General features: G+C 40.9%; 2 protein-coding genes across 2 annotated transcripts; both read left to right on the top strand.

Annotated features, from left to right (window-relative positions):
• The first annotated feature begins 714 nt into the window (after positions 1-714).
• Positions 715-5815, top strand: ndufa2 (NADH:ubiquinone oxidoreductase subunit A2). Its single transcript, XM_061740472.1, has 3 exons — positions 715-872; positions 4976-5082; positions 5671-5815. Exons 1-3 carry the CDS (start codon positions 769-771, stop codon positions 5760-5762), a joined length of 303 nt encoding a protein of 100 aa, XP_061596456.1. The 5' UTR covers positions 715-768; the 3' UTR covers positions 5763-5815.
• A 2379-nt stretch (positions 5816-8194) lies between these two features.
• On the top strand, positions 8195-22330 carry ik (IK cytokine). The gene is made up of 20 exons (XM_061740468.1): positions 8195-8381; positions 9853-9919; positions 10009-10101; positions 10185-10244; positions 11611-11778; positions 11849-11963; positions 12086-12156; positions 12305-12351; positions 14449-14612; positions 15941-16049; positions 17123-17162; positions 17232-17439; positions 17525-17543; positions 17801-17885; positions 17988-18074; positions 18804-18861; positions 18939-19027; positions 20145-20253; positions 20340-20374; positions 21929-22330. Exons 1-20 carry the CDS (start codon positions 8372-8374, stop codon positions 21954-21956), a joined length of 1662 nt encoding a protein of 553 aa, XP_061596452.1. The 5' UTR covers positions 8195-8371; the 3' UTR covers positions 21957-22330.
• The last annotated feature ends 161 nt before the right edge of the window (positions 22331-22491 follow it).

The raw sequence follows: 22491 nt of genomic DNA, 5'->3' as shown, positions 1-22491 counted from the left end.
ACTAAGGAACTAATGCTGCGTTCCATTTACCTCGGAAGTCGGAACTCGAAACTGGGAATGACGTCACAGCCGAGTTATCAGCGTTCCAGTTACGTAGGTAGTAGGTAAAGTAGGTAAACAAGTTTGTAGTTCGCATATACCACATGAAAAATGTAAATTACACTATAGCAGCATATATATGCTGAACAATACTTGTATACGACTGATTTAGTGTGACCAAAACTAGAATGAAGTGCTACGAATTTTTACAGAGCTCTCTGCTACTGTTTTACTTGTTATATAATAGATCCATGTTTACAACCGGGGCAGCCATCTTGGAATGTGAACTCGGGGGTGGTGAAGCTTCTCTTCTTATATAATACATCCATGAGCTTCTCCCACTTTCCCAGTGGGAAATCCCACTTCGAGGGGCGTTCCAGTTGAAAAATCCAACTGGGAACTGGGAAATCCCCACTTCCGAGGACAAATGGAACGCGGCTTTACGCACTTGCCGTGTTTGTTTTGCTGTGACGCCTGTGAGAGTAGAAATCATACGTTAACTGAAGTTTCTTCTGTTTTCCATGAAAAATAATAAAAACAGTGCACGTTTTATTCAGTAGAGTGGTTAATTACTTAATATTTAGTTCCTCCCCCTTTAAACGCGGTGTCTGTGGTCGATCGGCGCCTGCGAGGACAAACTCGGGGTTGACGTTCCAGTGAACAAAGATCCTGACAGTCATAACTGTGGGAGCAGCGACCCCAACAGTCGTCCTTGACGGTGACAGAAAGATGGCGGCCGCCACGGTGAGGAGTCTGGGCTCTGCTCTGGGGAAGAACCTGCGGGAGATCCGCCTGCACCTCTGCCAGACCTCCGCGGCCAGCAGCGGGGCCAGGTGAGCTCCCGGCCGGCGTCCCGGGACGGGGACGGCCGCTCATTCAGACACAAGAATAACTGCTAACACATCAATAAATAGTAAAACTTATTTCTTCCTAGATTCCTGAAGTAAATGTTGGAATAAAGAGACAAATGTTTGACACCAGCACGAGACCGAATTAACAACAAAAGAATATTCGGAAAACATCCAACACGAGAGCAAATAATGCGAGAGACTGCTGCAGAAGTGGAGCAGACTAATGACTGGAATAGTGATTACTGGGGTCAGAACAGAACCAGACTAAATACTGGAGTCAGAATAGAACCAGACTAAATACTGGAGTCAGAATAGAACCAGACTAAATACTGGAGTCAGAATAGAACCAGACTAAATACTGGAGTCAGAATAGAACCAGACTAAATACTGGAGTCAGAATAGAACCAGACTAAATACTGGAGTCAGAATACAACCAGACTAAATACTGGAGTCAGAATAGAACCAGAGTCAGGACTGCATTGAAACATTGGAGCCCAGATAGGACTAGACTAAGTACTGGAGACAGGTGTAATTTTTCCTCACATCATATCATATCATGTCATATCATCATATCTCAACCGGGACAAACCCGGACGGTTGTGTCAGGAAGGACATCCGAAGTAAAAACTTAAACCAGCGAATCCCAGTAACCATGAAGCCCAGACCGGATCAATAGAGCCGGGTTAGTTGACCTAGTTGACCTACAGGGAGCTGATGGAAGTTGGTCTACTGTTGGTGGAGAAGACGTGTCTGTAGACAGAGATAAGAGGAGGAGAAGGAAACTAGAGCTGAAGGAAGAGACTTTGAATGTTGGGACGTTGACAGGAAAAACTACAGAGTTGGTTGATATGGTGCAGAGGAGGAATTAGATTAGATTGTCCTTTATTTCTCCCTCAATGGGGAAATTCACTTAGAACAGCAGCAGTACACTCAACACACACATGCAGGTAGGAGTTAACAAAGTAAAAAATATATAATTACAAAATATAAACGGTATATAGATTGGAATGAAAATAAAAGTAATGCAGTACGAGAAAGAAAGAAAAACAGTGCAAAAAAGTAGGTAGGATGTGTATGAGGTTGACGGATATTGCACATGTTGTTGTTATTGCCGTTGCTACTGTGAGCAGGTTGTGGAGTCTGATGGCAGTGGGGAGGAAAGACCTGCGATGCCTCTCAGTGACGCATCGCAGGTGACGAAGCCGGTCGCTGACGGAGCTCTGACAGTCTCATGCAGGGGGTGGGAGACATTTTCCATGATGGATGACAGCTTTGCCACCATCCTCCTCTCCCCCGCCACCTGCACACGATCAACACTGCAGCCCAGGACAGAGCCAGGTTTCCTCACCACTTTGTCTAGTCCAGCGGTCGGCAACCCAAAATGTTTTAGAGCCATATTGGACCAAAAACAAATATGTCTGGAGCCGCAAAAAATTAAAAGTCTTGTATAAGCCTTAGAATGAAGGCAACACTTGCTGCATGTTTCTATATTAGTTCGTTTCTAATTAGTTATAACTTCGAGAAAAAAGTCGAAATGTTGAGAAAAAAAAGTCGAAATGTTGAGAAAAAAAGTCAAAATGTCGAGGAAATAGTAAAGATTTCGTGAAAAAAGTCGAAATGTCGAGGAAATAGTCAAAATTTCATGAAAAAAGTCGAAATTAAAAAGGAAAGGAAAAGAGATAAGAAAAAATGATAAAAAGAAAAGAAGAAAAATGGAAAAAAAAAAGGAATAAAAAAAATAAAAAAAGGTCAAACATTTTTAAAAAAGCTCCAGGAGCTACTAGGGTGACTCTAGAGCCGCGGGTTGCCGATCCCTGGTCTAGTCTCTTCCTCCCTGCTGCTCTCTGCTGAAGGTGGATGTGTGTTCAGGAGACCTGGTGTAAAAGTAGCAGGACTAGAAGTTTTGGAGCAGGGTTCAAGATGTTTTATCATGGCGTGGATGGGAGGAGACATTGAGTATGAGTTATCTTGATGGAGCAGCTTGTTAGGAATGTTCTGGGGGTGAAAAGAGTGTCAGAGTGATGAGTATGAAGGTATGTTAATGGTTGTGCTGGATGTGAGTTAGGGAGGAGGAGGAATCCTGGAATGAGTTAGATGAATTGATGGAGAGCATCCCCAGAGATGAGAGAGTGATGATTGGTGCAGACTTCAATAGACATGTTGGAGAAGACAACAGAGGTGATGAGGAAGTAGAAGACAGAGGAAGTCATGGACAGGATGATTGTAACCAACCACAACTATGCAACCGCCATATTTAAACAATCCCTGTGAGTTTAAAACACATTTCAGATTCTGGGTGCATTCATTACTGATTGAACCATGCCAGCAACAATACATCTACTGTACAGCAAACGTGACGCAAAAAGACTTCCTTTGGTCCTGAAACAGATGCTGCCGATGGTGGAAACTTGCACAAAGTCGTTTCCAGACTCCTAACAAGATTTTTAAGGCCAGGATCAGTGTGACTCTTATTGTCTTTGTCTCTGCTGCTACTGGCCATGTGTGTGTGCTGAATAACGGCCAAGGTGGACTGAGGGAAAGGTCTGGTTTATTCTGGGAGAAACATGGGAGGATACAACCACAGATGTTAGGAACAAGTTCTTTCAGTCTGCTCCCACAACCACAGCATGGATCGTTTGCTACTACCAAAGAAAAGCTACAGTGATCGTATAGTGGCATTAATTATGATATAAAATACAAATGTACACAAGATAAATCTATTAAATTGTCCAAATAATAAAACATCCACAATAAATCCACAATTTTGCATTCAGTTGCACTATATCTCCAATTTCACAGACCTAAACTCCTTTTGCATTTACATGTACAAAAGTGAAGTAACGCTGCCACCTAGTGGACGAAACAAACTAAACATGCTGCGCTCAACACAAATTAACACTCTACAGCACAATGAAATACAAAATAGAACATCCATACTCAAAATACACATACCTGCAAGAAACATTGTACATACAACCACAGATGTTCAGATGTGCAACTACAAAAGACACTTTTGCACTTTTGCACCACTTTCCCTCCTTTTTCAGCCATTAGCTGCTGATGGTTAGTGGTTAACTTAACATTGCATACTCATGTTTCTAAATCAAAGTCCCTTCACAAAGTAATAAAACTGCAATTCTGACAAACAGTTTATACATCAACACCAACATGTATTAGAACTCATACACATTGCAAATAGCATTCAAAATTAAAAAAAATAAAGGCTGTACTCTCAGTTTAACAGGAATTTAACAATAAAAGAAACAGGTTAATTATTTACGCTGTTACATAAGTGTCTGTACATAGTGAAATTAGATTTCCATTGTTGTTCTCAGAGATTGCACTCCTTTTTACAGATTTCCTGCTTCCACTTTGATATAGTGAATGACGTTGATTTTGGTTCGGCTCTCTGGCCATTGGTAAAGCAGGCCACTTCTTAGTAGATCCTGTTTGGAACCGGCTCTGGCGCCGGCCTAGCATGATCTGTAGGGAAAGCCGGGGCCAGGTGGAGGAGCATCTAGAGAGGTGGAGGTCTGCACCGGAAAGAAGAGGGAGGAAGGTTAGCTGCACAAAGACAGAGTACGTGGATGAGAGGAACCCAAGAGGAACAGCGATTTTACAGGGAGCAGAGATAAAGAAGATGGAGCATTTAAAGTACTTAGGATCAACAGTCCAGAGCAACAGAGGGTGTGGAAAAGAGGTGAAGAAGCATGTGCAAGTAGGTTGACATGTTTGGAGAAAAGTGTCAGAGGTGATATGTGATAAAAGTATCAGAAAGAATGAAAGGAAAGGTCTACAGGACGGTGGTGAGACCAGAGATGTTGTTTTGTCACTGTAGCAACCTCGTGCCACTTGGGGTCGACCGACAGGAAAGAGGACACGGGGTTTAGTGCAGAAATTGCCAGACAGGAATTAACAATCAGACAACATCTCTGAGTGAAGATTAAGACCAAGTTAAACGCTGGAGTCAACGGGGCGGGGCCGGGCTCAACGCTGTAGTCAGACGAAGAGGACCGGGTTTAGTGCTGGAAAATGGAGATGGAGCTGAAGGACATTAGATATAATTTCTTTTTCTGTGATTTCAGGGATTTTGTGGAGCAGAACTATGTGACCCTAAAGAAAGCGAACCCAGGATTTCCAATTCTGATCCGAGAATGTTCTGGAGTCCAGGCCCGAGTCTGGGCCAGATATGGTGAGTCCTGCTCACCTGTGGGACCATGGGAACTGCAGTGTGCTGGTTTTTAGACAGTCTTTTATGCTGATCATTTTGATTTTAATCTTGTTCCTTCTGTGACTTTAATTTTCCACAAATTTGTGACATTTGTTCGTGAAATATGCTATATAAATAAACTTGTACTTACTTATATTGAGTCCACACATGTGCAGGTGCTGCCTCCGATATAATAAATGCGGGTGTTGTGACTCAGATCAGCCATTCAGAGAAACACACTCTTGACTTGTTTCCAGCTGCGACTGCAGCCAAATTTGATTTAAAAATGCAACCTGTGGTACGAGTGGGTTTTCACCTGGCCAGGTGGAGAGTCTTCACACAAGAGGATGCAGAAAAATTCATTTAACTTTTCTATTTGTATAAACATTTTCGTAATTTAAATATTTTCTAAGTCAGTTGTTTCATTTTATCTGAGTAATTTTTGAAAAACAGGATGACAGATTGGAAGATGTCTGTGTTTGACTCATGGTGATGATGATGATGATGATGATGATGATGATGATGATTATGATGTGGACTGATCAGGGATTTCTGCTTCTGTCTGTACAGAGTTTGGTAAAGAGAGGAGCGTCTCTGTGGAGAACATGTCAGCTGATCAGGTCGCTGCTACTCTGCAGACTCTGGTTCAGTCCAAACCTTAAACCTTTTATCTGCTGTAAATGTGTTGATGTGAATAAATATGTTAAGAACCACTGCCTCCTGCTGCTTTACTGGTCCTCAGGAACTGGTTCTGCCTCCTTGATTAGTTTATCTAGTCTCTCCCTGTCTGCAGCTGATATGTTGCTGCTCCATCAGACTACTCTGAAAAAATAACTGATGCAGCCACCGTCTCAGAGCAGGTCCTCGGGAACCTGAAGTCCCCCGGTGGCAGAGCCCTGACTGCAGGTTGTGTCATTCAGCCTGGTCAGTGCTTGTACTGGTCAGTGCTTGTTAAAGTACTCCAAACCTTTGGTTGGTCCTGGGGAACCTCCAAGAAGAACAGTGTCTCTGAAGTTTGCATCCGATGAAGTGGAATAACATTTTAAAATATACATAACATGCATGGGGGGGGGATAAACATAACATGAGGTACTGCTACTGCGTTCAGTTTGTGCTTGGAAGTTGAAATGTCCAACCTCTGAACAAACTGACGTCTGAAATAGAACGTCAGCGATGCTGAAGTTGGTTTCTTATTCATCAGAAGGATTAAGGATTTTAGAGTAAGTAACCTCCTTAGACCAGGGGCCTCATACAAAACTTGTGTACGCCATTACAGTTAATAAACTGGACCTGGAAAGAGCCTTTAGCCTTCTCAATTGGAAACAGATTTCCAGCTGAAACTTCAGATTCACAATTTGGACATTGATTCCCATATATATTTTAACGTGCATTTCCCAGGAGTAGAATAATGTATACAAATATAAAATTAGATTCACAAAGAAAGAAAAAAACAATTGACAGTCAATAGAAATATTCACCCACTTAAAGTTATAACTGGAGCTACAGTTCCATCGACCCACAGTAATTTTGGACTTACAGGTGTTGGCAGTACTCGAGTTGTAAAAAAAAAAAAAAATCAGGGGGGATGGTTGATTTTATCATATGGGGACAGATAATTTGTGCTGATTACAAATAATATAATATATTACAAATAATAGCACTGACCAAAACACCTGCAGAAATACTGCAGGAATGACATAGCAGCAGTTAAATGCAGCCTTCTGTAAGCTTTAAATATCCACTGGGCTTACATCAAATACATCAAAACACAAAAATTAAAAACAGTTTTCTGAACGTATCAATATGATTCTGTCCTTCACAGGATAAGTAAAATGGATCACTGCAAAAACTCATAAGAATATTTGTCCTATTTCTAGTTAAAATGTCTCATTTTAGTAAAAAAATCTTATTACACTTAAAACAAGACTCGTCACTGGAAAAAACAACAATTTTCACCTGTTTCAAGTAGATTTTCACTTTTTTATTTATTTATTTATTTATTTCAATCATGTGCTCAATATGGTACACTCATTCATAACATGTCGTGTAATCATTTGGATCGAAAAGGAATAGGCTGAAGCTCTGAGCTTATAACCTTCCTTATAGCCTACCCTTTAACCTTCACATTATTATTATTTACACTTTCTATAACAAATTCTTTCTAGCATTTCCACCCAAAAAAGAAGCAAACACAAAACACAAAAAAAATATATGTAACAACAAAGAACCAGTAAGAAAAGAAAAAAGGAAAAATAAATAATAAATAGTCCCGATTAAAACTAGCACAAAAAGATCAGTAATTATTACTTGAAATAAGTAGAAAAATCTGCCAGTGGAACAAAATTTTTTTGCTTGTAATAAGAAGATACATCTTGTTCCACTGGCAGAAAATGTACTTGAAACAGGTGAAAATTGTCAAATAAGTTATTTTTCTGGTGTTATTTTTCTGGTGATGACTCTAAATGTTGAAATAGCAGTAAAACCACATTCATTGATGAAATGACATAAGGGATGGAAAGGGGGGATGGCAGTTTTACAGGGCGATGATTTTGACCATTTTTATTTCAGGGGGGGATGCCATCCCCCCTCATCCCCCCTCAACTCCAGTACTAGGTGTAATGCCGCGTTCCATTTGTCCTCGGAAGTGGGGATTTCCTAGTTCCCAGTTGGATTTTTCAACTGGAACGCCCCTAGAAGTGGGATTTCCCACTGGGAAAGTGGGAGAGTCTTCACCACCCCCGAGTTCACATTCCAAGATGGCTGTCCCGGTTGTAAACAGTAGAAGAGAGCTCTGTAAAAATTCGTAGCACTTCATTCTATTTTTGGTCACACTAAATCAGTCGTATACAAGTATTGTTCGGCATATATATGCTGCTATAGTGTAATTTACATTTTTCGTGTGGTATATGCGAACTACAAACTTGTTTACCTACTTTGTAACTGGAACGCTGATAACTCGGCTGTGACGTCATTCCCAGTTCCCAGTTCCGACTTCCGAGGTAAATGGAACGCAGCATCCAGTCTCCAGATGGAACCACAGCGGTGAGCGTTTCTCGTCGAGCCTCCTGCAGGGGGCGCTGTCAGCTGACCGGGGTCGACCAGAGGCGGAACTACGTCACACCGCCGCAGAGCTCCACATAAACACAGACGAAGGTCTGCAAATTCACCGTCTGAGGGAATTAGTGTTGTCAACTAGAGGAGAACCCCGAAAACCAGGCAAAGAACCAGGCAAAGACCCCGCAGCTGCACAGAGGAAGCAGCTGCCGCAGAGATGCCTGAAAGTAAGTCTCAGCTGGCCCTCACTAGTGTGCTAACTGGACCTGCACAGATGGAGCTCAGAGTTCATGTAAATTAAACTAAAGTTCCCGATTAATGTAGTAAAGATGCAGCAAGTAACAATTGTGGTGTCTGGCGTAGTAAACGACATGTTGGTGTATTTTCCACAACTGTATTCGACCGAGGACAGGCTCAGTTAGCTTAGCTCTTAGCCGTAGGAACGACACACCAGTCCCAGTGTGACTCCTCTTCTTCTTCTGCTACAAATTTGTTGTCATGCCATGACTGTTGTTATCACAAAGGAGAGTCCCAGAGCAGTCAATAGCTCGGCTAACCGTAGTTTGCGTACACATGCCAGAATTGCTCGTCTTCGAACCACATTATCTGGTTCTACTAGCTCAATTTCAAGAACCCAGGTGTAAACATGGCTTTTACAAAGTGGACATCAGGCGGACTAACAATAATTCGACTTTCTCTTAGTGCATGTAAATGTATTGTGTGACTCCATTTTCAGTCCCAGTTAACCCTTAAACAGGCAGGAGTGGAAAATGAGTTGTAAAAAATAATTTAACGTCACTACTCATTTGCCTCTAAGTAAAACATTTCCACAATTAAAATTTTTTTTTGTATATTTTAGATTTTATGAGTTGTATCTCCCAAGATACGTTGCTCTATTAAGGTTCTCTTTTCTCCCTAGCTGTCACCTGAATCCCTTGGCTTTTTCCCTCCTCCTCCTCCTCAGTAGAACTATCCTCACTTGCTGCCTGAAAATGATTTCCTCATCTTCATCACTGACTGAGTCTGAGTCTGAAGAGCTTGCAGGAATCTCCTCAATCAGTCTCATCCTCTCTCATTTTTGTACCTGCCTTTATTTTGCCATAAAAAGAACTAACTGTGATGCCCTGCAGGAAAATATATAGAACAAAATATATGGTTATACTGTCATAATGTACCTACATGTACATGATAATATCTGTTTTTGCAGTGAATATTAACACATCTTGCAGTTTTAAACTAAATTTTGAATAATACACATGACCAACTTTCTACCATTTCTACCCCTAATCTGGCAACGTATCTTGTGGGATACATACATTTCAAAAGTTGCTAAATAACACTACAAACACAGTTAGAACGTTTTTTCTTCACTAGCACATTATGACAACAGTCATAATTAGTTTTATGAATTTATATTATTTTTTTGTTGAAAATAACTATGATTAATATTTAATTACTTACCCTCTGGGAAGCAGGTCCTGCACCACTGGCAGCCATGATGATTTCTGATCAGGCTGACTAAATGATGACATATAACCTGAACCAAATCATGTGACCTACATACTAACACAAGACAAGACTTTTGATAAATGATAACTTCATTGGTGAAAACCTCCAATCAAGCCCCCTACAGGATGTTAAAGACTTTGTATCTCCTGGTGCACGATGTCTGTTTAATTAAACCTGTGTTTATTCCAGCCGACAGTTACTCCAACCCTCTGGCTCCTGAAGGCCACGATGTGGACGATCATCGAACGTCTGCTCAGTGAGTTCAGACCAACACACACATTGCGCGTGCGTGCGTGCTCTTCTGTCTGTGCGTGTATGTTAACTTTTCTGCGTGTTTGTTTCCAGGTCCAAACTGACCAACGATGACTTCAGGAAGCTGCTGATGACACCGAGGGCGACGCCCTCCTCGGCCCCGCCCACAAAGTCCAGACACCATGAGTGAGTGATCGTGGTAACAGGGAGGTGTGTTTATGTCATGTGACCAGTCCCAACAAACATTGAGATGTTTATTTACTTCCCAGAATGCCGAGGGACTACAACGAGGATGAAGATCCTGCAGCGAGGAGGAGGAAGAAGAAGAGGTCAGTCATGTGACCAGACATCTGAGCTGAATGTTGCTGTTTGAAAGACTATCAGACATTTTTGAGCCAAGCAATCCTGGAGGGCCGATCAGGTCAAACTGATCAGAGATCAATGACGGTCACACATTTCCTCTAAACATGACGAGCACTAGGGCTGGGCGATATGGACCAAAAGTCATATCTCTATATTTTTTTCTAGCTGAATGGCGATACTCGATATATATCGATATTTTTTCTGTGCCATAATTGGGTTTCCCCCAAAGCATTATAGCATAGCATCTCTGTTAGCTTCATGTTTTCTGAGGCAAACCCTTAAAAAAACAGTCAGTTTTAATACAAAGCCTCGTGCCAAATGTCACACAGGTTCCTTTATTAACAGGGGTCTGCACAATATCTAAATGTATAAAACAAATGAAATAAAAATAAACTGCCTGCATATATAGAATAAAAATGCTTCTTGAATAAAATAAAACAAATATCCCTTTTCTGCATAACAATTAAATTAAAATACACTGTACAATTAATACAATGTAGACAGTAACAGGCAGACTTTTCCACTGAGGTTGACAGTTGTGCAAATAACAAAACATTTGTGCAAATCTCAAATAAAACATTCAAGTCAATTTGTCACAAAATAAGCTATATCAAAATCATAAAAAAAAAAAAAAAAATTTAATCGATATAAATGATATTGTCTCGTACCATATCGCGTTTGAAAATATATCGATATATATTAAAATCTCGATATATCCCCCAGCCCTAACGAGCACTAACCTGAGCTGGTCCAGAAGCAGTTTGTCAACATAATCAACGTAGTCAACTACTCAGAACATTGGTTAGAAAAGTAAACGATTGCTTCCTGTAGCACTGGCTTGGCAGCACCTGTGTCCAACTGCACTCTGAGCAGCACTTATCCAGCTGGACCCTCCTGTGCGATTTCTTGCTTGTGGTGGTCTCGCAGATGTCGCTTTCGAAAATCAAATCAAAATTAGATTTACCATGACATTCTGAGTTCTTTTGATTTAAATGTGTACATTTGTGAATTAAAAATGTCATCTTAAGTTCATATCTACACATTTATATTAGATTATGAGGATTTTGCTGCCCATGCTCAGGGGGTTGTGTCAGCAAGGGTATCTGGCGTAAACCGCTCTGCTCGGAAAGATTAAGCTGAAATGGTTGATGAGAATATTTTTTATCGTCGTTGCTCATCTCACTCCAACAACGGCTCTGTTAACGACTTTAAACCAGTTTTTTAACTAGAACCTGAACTTCAGCTTTATAAATCAGTTTTTTTTTTCCCGAAAAAGCAACAGATGAGCGCATCACCGTCATTAACGGTGGGTTATTGATCATCTCCCTGTAGCTACTACGCCAAACTGCGTCAGCAGGAGATGGAGCGAGAACGAGAGCTCGCCGAGAAGTACCGTGACAGAGCACGAGAGAGACGAGACGGCGTCAACAAGGACTACGAGGAGACGGAGCTGATTAGCACCACGGCCAACTACCGAGCCGTCGGACCCACCGCTGAGGCGTGAGTACGCCTCAGATACCCCGGTTCTGCTCCGGGTGAGATGTTTGAAGTAACCGGTTCTGCTCCTCAGGGATAAGTCTGCAGCAGAGAAACGGCGACAGCTCATCCAGGAGTCTAAGTTTCTGGGAGGTGACATGGAGCATACTCACTTGGTGAAAGGTCTGGACTTCGCTCTGCTTCAGAAGGTCGGTCTGTTTGGACATACAGAAGAGATGTACACTCCTGAACTCACCCGAACTCTCCTGTACTTAACCGAAAACTCCTGAACCCACCTGAACTAACTCACATGTACGCCTGTTTATTTCAGGTAAGAGCTGAAATCACCAGCAAGGAGAAAGAAGAAGAAGATCTGATGGAGAAAGTGCAGAAAGAGATCAAGTATGAACCACCCACCCGTCTGTGTCTCTCCGTCCGTCCGTCCGTCTGTCTGTCCGTCTGTCCGTCTGTCCGTCTGTCCGTCTGTCTGTCTGTCTGTGTGTCTTTCTGTCCACACGTCTGACCATCCACCCACTTGTCTGTCTGACAGGAAGGACGTGGAGCCGGAGGAGAAGATGGAGTTTAAGACTCGTCTTGGTGAGTTCTGGTTGGCTGTTGGGGTTCAGTGTTTTGTTCTACATCAGGGGTCGGCAACCCACGGCTCTAGAGCCGCATGCGGCTCTTTAGCGCCGCCCTAGTGGCTCCTGGAGCTTTTTCAAAAATGTTTGACCTTTTTTTTCCTTTTTTTCTTCTTTTTTCCTTTTTTTCTTTTTTTCTTTTTTTCCTTCCTTTTTCTTTTTTACTCTTCTTTTTTCCTTTTTTTTCTCTTTTTTTCCTTCCTTTTTCCTTTCCTTTTTAATCTCGACATTTCGACTTTTTTCTCGACATTTCGACTTTTTTCTCGACATTTCGACTTTTTTCTCGACATTTCGACTTTTTTCTCGACATTTCGACTTTTTTCTCGACATTTCGACTTTTTTCTCGACATTTCGACTTTTTTCTCGACATTTCGACTTTCTTCTCGACATTTCGACTTTCTTCTCAACATTTCGACATTTTTCTCAAGATTGTACTTCAACATTAATCTCGACATTTCGACTTTTTTCTCAACATTTTGAATTTTTTCTCAAGATTGTACTTCAACATTAATCTTGACATTTCGACTTTTTTCTTGACATTTCGACATTTTTCTCGAAGTGCATAATGAAAAAAGAAATCTTCCCCCAGTTCTAACTAATATAGCTACATGCAGCATGTGTTGCCTTCATTCTAAGGCTGATACAAGACTTTTCATTTTTTGCGGCTCCAGACATATTAGTTTTTTGTGTTTTTGGTCCAATATGGCTCTTTCAACATTTTGGGTTGCCGACCCCTGATCTACATGAAGTAGCAGGGAATCAATAAGCTTGAAATTGTATTTACATCTTCTGGAAATTAGCTGGAGGCTATTCAGACCTTTTTTTTCTTCTCTACTATGCAGTTTGATTTCTCACTTATCAAGAAATTACCTGGAAATGAATTAATGAAAAGTATCAATTAATTTGAAAATTGTGTAGAAATTCTGTACAGATTTATCTGAAACTACCTTTAAATTATCCTGAGCTTGAAATTGATAATGATTCATTTGCTAGAAAACAAGTGAGAATAAATTAGCCAGAAATTAATTTGGAGTCAAATGAATAAACTGGATGTTATCTGTAAAATATTCAGAAATATTGTTGACACTTTCCAGTATTTCCTTTTCTAAAAACTTATTGTGAAAATGTGTAAAAATTATTTTTTAAAGAAGCCGAATATTCATTCCTGAACAGTGATTAGCTGTAAATGATGAAAAAACCGTGGAAATGTTCCAGTGAATCAGCAGAAATGTAGTGGTGGGAGGACGTGTTGAGGGTGAAAGTTCAGAGACACCGAGCAGCAGCTACTGAAGACTTGAAACTCTAAAATCATATGAAACATCTGGGGCCTCATGGACAAAGTGTGTGGTTCTTATCGCAAATCCTTGCGTGGAAATCTTGCATATGGAAAAAAAATTCAGATGTTTAAAACTGTATGTACACCCAAATCCACGTACGTTTCATTTGAACATTCACTATCAATTTGAAATTGAATGTGGATGCGGGAGCACGACTCTCCTCCATCAAGTAGATCAATTTGAATATGATAAGGATAAATATCCATGAAAAACCGCTCATCCTAACAAGGAAGTTACTAAAACTTGGAGGGGAAAAAACGTGTACCGATCTAGGTCCATCACCAAGTCGCCTAAACATTTAATAAAACGTTATTCATATATTGCTGAGTCACGTAAGTTCGTACTAACCAACCTTTCAGTGACATGTTAGTTTTATTTTAAAACACAACTTTAGGGAACTGGACTTCACTGCATCGCCCCTGAAAGTCACACGAACAAAACCGTAGAAATGAACATATGCAAACCATGATGTCTGCGTGAGGGACAGCAACTTTTTACGTTCATTTCACTTTTTGAACATCACACGGTGAGGTTGAAAAGTGCTGTGCATGTGTTTTTTGTGCGCCGCACTCTTTAAACATGAGGCCTCAGGAGTTTCCCCATCCTCGCTCTTACTCAACTCTTGTTTTTACTGTAACTGCCTGTTGGACGTTGACTCTGTCATTCCTGCATCACTTCGCACCGACACGTTTGTCTCCTCCCATCTCTCCTCGTCTCAGGTAGGAACATCTACCGTGTGGTGTTCAGGACCGGCGTTACCGAGAGGAATGAGCTCTTCCTGCCCGGCAGGATGGCCTACGTGGTGGACCTGGACGACGAGTTCACCGACACCGACATCCCCACGACGCTGATCCGCAGCAAGGCCGACTGTCCCAGTATGGAGGTAAAAACTGCCCCCGTCCCCATCCCTATCCCGGTCCCTGTCTGGACATGACCAGTTAGTATTCTAGTAATGATCTATAAATATGTGTGTGAAAGAAAATGATTTCTGATTAATGTGGAAGTTTCCAAAGATGGTCCATGTCTATGTGGAGATAATCTAGGATTTTTCAGTCAGCTAAAAGTGATCTAAAAATTAGTTGCAGGTTATCTAGAAATCCACTCGAAGTTATGTAGAATTTTTCTAGAAAGTACTTGAAGACTAGGGCTGGGGATCGATTCAAATATCAAGAATCGATTCGATTCCGATTCTTAAGATTCAGAATCGATTATCACGATCCGATTCGATCCGATATTGATTTGGGTTACTGTTAATAAAACTGTTTTTTCAGCTGTTCATGAATTATATGACTGTGTAGTTATGCAACATATTAATACTAGTATTATATTGAGATTCAACAGCAAGTATTGCAGCTAATGATGCTGTAAGGACCAATCAGCTCCCAAAATGCTGCTTTCAGAAACATTGTGGGTCAGAATTACCAAACAGATCCAGGGAGGAAACAGAGGACGAAAGAAATCACTTTTATTTTTCCCCATTTATGAGAATTTGGTTTTTAACATTTATGCAAATGTAACCCCAAGACAGTATATAAAGCAAAGAAATATAGACAATTTATGCAATTATAACTGAAAACTTTAATGTTTTCATACCTTTAAACATATTTAAAGGCAAAAAGATGGCACCAGTTATTCTCATGTCCAACAAAATATTCCTTTTTTGGGCATAAATAAAAAAGTACCAAAAGTTGTAATGTAACGATGAAAAAATTTTAGATGTATGAATCGATTTTTAGGAATTAATATGAGAATCGATTTAAAATCGGAGAATCGATTTTTTTCAACACAGGCCTATTGAAGACTGTGGTGAATATTTTCGGTTAAATGAGCAGTAGATTTCCCAGAAACCAGCATAAACGTACGCTGTGATGATTGAAAAACTAGTTGGACGTTATATCCAGAATATTAATGTAGGTACTGTAAGAAAATGTAGAAATAAGCAGGTTTTTTTTTAAGAATATCTCTAGAGATTCTTTTTCCCTGCAACTGGGTGTGGCTTAGAGCTACTCCGCCTCCTGCAGGTAAAGACAAAAAACTCTTGGACCTGGTTAAGGTCGAGGTCTGAGAGGCTCAATCAAGATACACCTGGAGCTGTGGACAGGTGTGAATGGAGCTGTCCGTTCAGGTTTTAGAAACAGCTGTAAACGGGGCCAAAGAAATCACAAGAATCTGATGGTCCGTTTCTGACTTCACCCCTCGCTCCTCCCACAGGCTCAGACCACTCTGACAACAAACGACATCGTCATCTCGAAGCTGACTCAGATCCTGTCCTACCTGAGACAGGGGACCCGCCACAAGAAGATGAAGAAGAGGGACAAAGGTAGGGGTGTAACAATATATAGTGCCACGAAATTTGGCGATACAAAAACTTCACAATACGTGTCGTGGAGGTGACAAACTGTATCGCGATATTTGGTTATTAGTATTAATCTATTGTGTTGACTAGTAACGGCCGCGCCTCGACCCGCGGACCAAAATCCTACTACGCTCAGAAGAAAGTAGGACCTTTTTGCGGTCCCGATCACGGGACTCTAGCGGGGTTTTGAGCTCTGAACTTTTAAGTCTGGTGTAGAGTTAAGCCTTACCTTATTAAATTAATCCTTTTTCGGGTCGTGAGTAGGATAAACACGGGAAAACTTCTTCCGAGTTCCAGTGTACTTTAATGTCCCTCAACAGCGTAGGATTTTAGAACATCAACACAGCACCTAGTGCTGTACTGTGGCGTATCACTCCGCCCAATCTAAAACATACTAATCACTACAGATAAACTGACTAGTGTAATTATAGTCCCTGATTTACATCAGAATATAAAGAATATATTTTTTAAAATAATGAACCCTGAATTACCAAAATAACCTTCTTAACAAAATAAATCTCCTCTTACACTTATAAGGTGAGCATGAATCAATCTTTTTTATGATGTAAAATTGTATCTAATTATTTACTTTTATTTATTTATTTATTTAATTTTAGTTTAGTAAGAAAAAAGTCAAATCATACATGAGAGAAACTATTCAGTTTGTGGCAAAATATTTTTATTGTATGAAACTGAAGATGCATAATGCAAACCTGACATTTACTTTTAGTTCAGTTTGTGGAAAATGGTTGGCCTGGCTTTCTCTTTAAAACTTAAACAGTTATAAAGCATTACAAACTGTAACAATAGGGTAAATGCACAGCATTGTTTTGTATTTTGTGTCTTTCAAATAAAATACATTTGTTAAAAAAAATACTGCTATAATATCGTATCGTTATCGTGACCTCAATATCGTGTATCGTACCGTATCGTGAGATTAGTGTATCGTTACACCCCTAGACAAAGGTAATGTGTAGAGCTGTTGACCTGCTCGAGTGGTCTTCGTCTCCACAGCTCACCTGTTGCTGTGTTTTCAGGTAAACTGGATGATAAGAAGGCTCCGGAAGCTGATCTCAGGTCAGTTCAACACAAACGTCACATTGGATCTGGGAGGAGTGTCGGTGTGTGACATCCGTTGTCTTTCAGCATCTTTGAGGACATTGGCGACTACATCCCGACCACCAACTCGTCCTCCAAGCCACCCAAAGAAAAGGAGCGACACCGGGAGCGGGACCGGGAGCGGGAGAGGGAGCGTGAACGTGAGCGTGAACGGGACCGGGAGCGTGAGCGGGAGGATGAGGGGAAGAGCAGGAAACACAGCTACTTCGAGAAACCTCGAGTTGACGAGCACCAGGTGAGACAGATGGGAGGAGGACAGGTGAGGATGAGGTTGAGCAGCTTCATGACGTCTGACTCCAACTCTGTCTGTGTTTGTGCAGGTGGTGGATGTGGACACGGGTAAGACTTCTTCTTTTACATAAACTTTATTTACACAAACGTCTCATTAACAGAACCCAAACATCACAAATGTCAGTGTGGTGGATCAGAAGAAGTGTTGAAATCTCAAGCTGGATTTGTGGAACGTATCTAGTAATGGGCTGAAAGTGGCATTTCCAGCTTTTTTGAATCATCGACGTAGAGAGTATTTAGGAATGATGTGGAGAAGCTTTCCAGAAATGATCTGGTTGTAATGTGGAGAACATCTGTCCTGGCAGGTCCTGGGTCGGTCAGAGATCAGATCAAGATGATCAACGAGAAGTTTGCAGGAGCTGCAGGCACCCAGTGGCAGAACCAAGAACCATATCCTTCTGCACGGTTGGATGTTCACGGGAAGGGACGGGGTTTGATGTGTTTTACCCTGACATGTCACAGATGTGGTTTCTTGCCTTAACCAGTTTGTACTGGTTCTGCGAGGAGAGAGTCCGGGAAAGAACAACTGGGAGATTTCTTCGGAGGATCCAACTCGTACGCTGAGTGTTACCCTGCAACGTAAGTTTCTCATGACACAGATAAGTCTGCAGGATCCTCATGTACACTTGAACCCCGACCTGAACCTGGTCTGGACCATCGATGGATCTCAGTGTTTCAGTGGTGCTGGAATATGGCAAGCCATGAGGGACATAAATCACCTGAAGCAGCAGGAAAATAACAATTAGGACATCAAAAATTATCAAGAACAACATTCTCTGTGGTCACTGAATGACGTTCGGTTTTTCTCATCACTGAGACTAAAATATGATCTAAGGCCAGAAATGTCCAGGTCTGATGACTCCTGGTGCTGCTGCCTCACATAATTTTGCAGTTTTTGTTTTTACCTTTTTAGCTGGAAATTATTAGGAGAATATCTAGAACTCTTCCTCTAGAGATGACCTGGAATCTGTAAGGATAGTATTTAGTTATCTAGAATTTATCTACTAATCCTTTAGGGATAATCTAAAGTTCTGGAAAGTATCTGTAGGTATTGTCTTCTTCTAGAAATGATGTTGAAAGCATCGGTCCTGACAGGTCCTGGGGCCATCGATGAGACATTTGCAACAATAAATGGTCTAAATAGGATTAAAAGTGTTGGTTCTGAGTGATGTTGTATTTTGTTTTGTGGTACTGACCCATTTGAGGTCAGGTAATTTTTAATCCTCCTGGCTTGCCGTACAGAAGCTTCTACATAAAGCAGAAGGTCTAAATACGTGTTTTAATCGGAGGTGAATCTGTTTCATGCAGGATGGACGACCTGGCTGTGGACAGCGATGAAGAGGTGGACTACAGTAAAATGGACCAGGTAACTACAACTCCCAGCATGCAGTGCAGCTCAGAGTCAGGTCACATGATGCAGCAACCTTCGTGTGTCTGTTTCAGGGTAACAAGAAGGGTCCGCTGGGTCGCTGGGATTTCGACACCCAGGAGGAATACTCGGACTACATGAACAACAAGGAGGCTCTGCCCAAGTGGGTCTACACTCGTCTGTCTTCTTTACTCACATTTCTCAAAAATCCGAGTGTTTCAGGAGCAACCAGGGAATCGGAGGTTAAAAGATTGTTACTTTAGCCCCGTAATCCTCAGATAGAAGGTCAAACATACATTTTCTTATACTAGCATCTTCTAGAAGCCTTTCAAGGTTGTATCAATGGATGTCGGTTCAACTCAATATCTATATAGCGTCTATTACAGTACAAGTTGTCTCTAGGATCTTTCCAGAGACCCAGATCATGACCCCTGATCAATTATTACATTAACAACAGCAGGTAAAAACTCCCCTTTTTAAGAGGGAAGTAACCTTGATCAGGACCTGGATCATAAGGGGGGACAATCCTGCTGGAGACCAGTCGGGTAGAGCAGGAAAAGAGAGATAGGAAAGAGAGGATGAAGAACAGAGAGGAGAGACACAGATATATTGTTAAAGGTACAAAATACAAGACGAATGAATTATTAACTAATTATTATCTGTTAACTAGGGAAATAAGAATTCTATGTACATATGACTGATACCTTGCTAGCTGGTGGACTACAGAGACTATACAGGACTGTCTCAGAAAATTAGAATATTGTGATTTTCTGTAATGCAATTACAAAAACAAAAATGTCATACATTCTGGATTCATTACAAATCAACTGAAATATTGCAAGCCTTTTATTATTTCAATATTGCTGATCATGGCTTACAGTTTAAGAAAACTCAAATATCCTATCTCAAAAAATTAAAATATTCTGGGAAATCTTAATCTTAAACTGTAAGCCATGATCAGCAATATTAAAATAATAAAAGGCTTGCAATATTGCAGTTGATTTGTAATGAATCCAGAATGTATGACTTTTTTTTTTTTAATGGCATTACAGAAAATAAGGAACTTTATCCCAATATTCTAATTTTCTGATACAGTCCTGTGTAGACAGCAGACACTGAGGTTGTTCAGAGCTGCTACAAAATTTGCTGGTAACACACTTTGATCCTGCTGCTCAGGAGGAAAAGATGAGCAGATTTTCACCAACAGGCAGCAGTGCATGATGGTCCGTGTTGCTCCCAAATGCAGCGCGTGTGTTCTAACTTTGACGTTTGTCCTGCAGAGCTGCTTTCCAGTATGGCATCAAGATGTCTGAAGGCAGGAAGACGCGACGCTTCAAGGAGACCAATGAGAAGGCAGAGCTTGATCGACAGTGGAAGAAGATCAGCGCGGTGAGGAAAGATGGCATCATCAACACAAACACCAACATTGATGCCGTTACTGTTAGTTTTAAAAACCACGACTGTCTCTGTTTCAGATCATTGAGAAGAGGAAGAAGATGGAGGCTGATGGGTAACTACTTCCTGTTGTACTCATTTTGGGTAGATTGGAACATGAATGAAAATAGATGATATATGAAAATATAGACCCGAATGCAGATGTGAATGTAGATTGGAAAACAGATAGGAACGTGGATGAATTAATAGATGGGAATGTAGACTGGAACACAGATGGTAATGTAGACAAAAATATAGACGGGAATGCAGACGAGACCATGGATGAAAATATAGACGTGACAAAGAAGACGAGGCAGGCGGGAACGCAGGCAAAAAGGTATAAGAAAATATTGTTAACGTGGACAAAAATATAAAGGAAAATGTAGACGTAACATAGATGGGAATGCAGAAAATATAGACTGGAACGAAGAGGAAAATGTAGACGGACAAACTGGATTTTAACGGTCATTTACAACTTGTTACCTTGGTCTGAAGAACACTGTTATTGACACAGCTACTTGTACCACGATGTCCTGAAGCAGGGAAAGAACTAAAACATGTAGGACTGCAGCCCGCGAGGACTAAAGTTGCCCATCCCTTAGTGCATTAACAGAAATGATGCTCGTGTCAGAACCAGAACACATTTAGTTAGCGTAGGAGCAGTAGTAATAGTAGTAGGAGTAGTAGTAGTAGGAGCAGTAGGAGCAGTAGTAATAGCAGCAGCAGCAGCAGCAGCAGCAGCAGCAGCAGTAGTACGGTAATAGCAGCATCGGTAGTAGCAGGAACAGCAGCAGTAATAGTAGTACCGTATTGACCCGAATATAAGACGGCGCTGATTATAAGACGACCCCCTCTTTTTCAAGACTCAAGTTTAAAAAAAGACTTTTTGAACACCAAATTCAATTTTTATACAGAAAATAATTACAGTACATCTGAAACAAATGATTATATAACAATATATTCGAGATAAAAAGCATGTAATTTTGCGTCATTCAAATCATCATCTTGAAGTTTGCGTCATAACTTCTCCTCAGCTGCCGGTTTACCTGCCGAACTTCCACCCACTTTTCTCCAGACTGTCGCTATGTTTCTCCTTTTTCTGTTATTTCTTCTCTTATTTTCTTCTCTTTTCTTTCTTAGCACTATTTTTTATTTTTCTTCTTCGTGTTACGGCTATTTTTATTTTTATTCTTCGTGACAGGGGTTCGCTTTGGCCTGGGGAATTAAGTTCAGCATTCGCTTTAAAGATATCTGGCGCCATCTAGCGTTGTGAATGGGTATAACGTCTAGACACCGAATGTAAGACGACGCCCACTTTTTCAGTCTTATTTCAATGCGAAAAACACCGTCTTATATTCGGGCCAATACGGTAATAGCAGCAGTAGTAGTAATAGCAGCAGCAGCAGTAGCAGTAGTAGTAATAGCAGCAGTAGTAGCAGTAGCAGCAGCAGCAGCATCGGTAGTAGCAGCAGCAGCAGTAGCAGTAATAACAGTAGTATTAGTAGTAGTAGCATTTGTAGTAGTAGTAGAAGCTGCAGCAGTAGTAGTACTAGTAATAATAGTTGTTGTTGTTGTTAGTATTATTTCATTTGCAGAGCCTAAACACTGTTATTGCTGTTTTATTTTTCAGGGTCGATGTGAAGAGACCAAAATACTGAAGACTTCCTGGATGTTCCTTCTGTGCTCCTTCCTTGGTCGTATTCCCTCCCCTCCTCCCCTGTTGCATTCTCTCCTCTCCTTCCCCCATCACCTTCCATGGTCCTCTCCCTCCGTTTCCTTCCCTTCTCTCCTTTCCTCCCCTGCAGGATCAATACTGATCCTTTTTTGTGTTTGATTTCACTCTTTGTTAGTAAACGGATCCTGTGATGTGACGGCTGTATTTTATCAGATCATTATTTCATGTTATTCCTCATCTGTAGCTGTTCAGTATTATTGATCGATTTTCTTGGATCATTAATCAATAAACACCTGTCCTCCCAGTAAAACCAGTTGTTTATTCGTCCAAACTGGATCAAAGCTTCAGAAGCACCACGTTTGTTGTTTAATAAAGCAGCGTCCTGTGTTTTTAACGATACTTCTGTAATAATTAGTGTTTGTTCTCGTTAAGGACGTAGTGTGTTTACACGCATCATTAAGCTCGTTAAGACAAAGCAGCTCGTTAAGAGATCAGACACCTTATCCAAAATTACCACA

This window comes from Cololabis saira, chromosome 14, assembly GCF_033807715.1.
Source record: "Cololabis saira isolate AMF1-May2022 chromosome 14, fColSai1.1, whole genome shotgun sequence".
NCBI classification, from domain to species: Eukaryota; Metazoa; Chordata; class Actinopteri; order Beloniformes; family Belonidae; genus Cololabis; species Cololabis saira.
This window is presented reverse-complemented; position numbering and strand designations above follow the sequence as displayed.

Bases quoted from the DNA above. Each gene is read 5' to 3' on its own strand.
- ik (XM_061740468.1), top strand. The intron at 18,862-18,938 runs GTAACTACAACT...TGTCTGTTTCAG, and splicing joins ACTACAGTAAAATGGACCAG to GGTAACAAGAAGGGTCCGCT. The intron at 19,028-20,144 runs GTGGGTCTACAC...TTTGTCCTGCAG, and splicing joins AACAAGGAGGCTCTGCCCAA to AGCTGCTTTCCAGTATGGCA.
- ndufa2 (XM_061740472.1), top strand. From the start codon at position 769: ATGGCGGCCGCCACGGTGAGGAGTCTGGGCTCTGCTCTGGGGAAGAAC. The intron at 873-4,975 runs GTGAGCTCCCGG...CTGTGATTTCAG, and splicing joins GCGGCCAGCAGCGGGGCCAG to GGATTTTGTGGAGCAGAACT. The intron at 5,083-5,670 runs GTGAGTCCTGCT...CTGTCTGTACAG, and splicing joins CCGAGTCTGGGCCAGATATG to AGTTTGGTAAAGAGAGGAGC.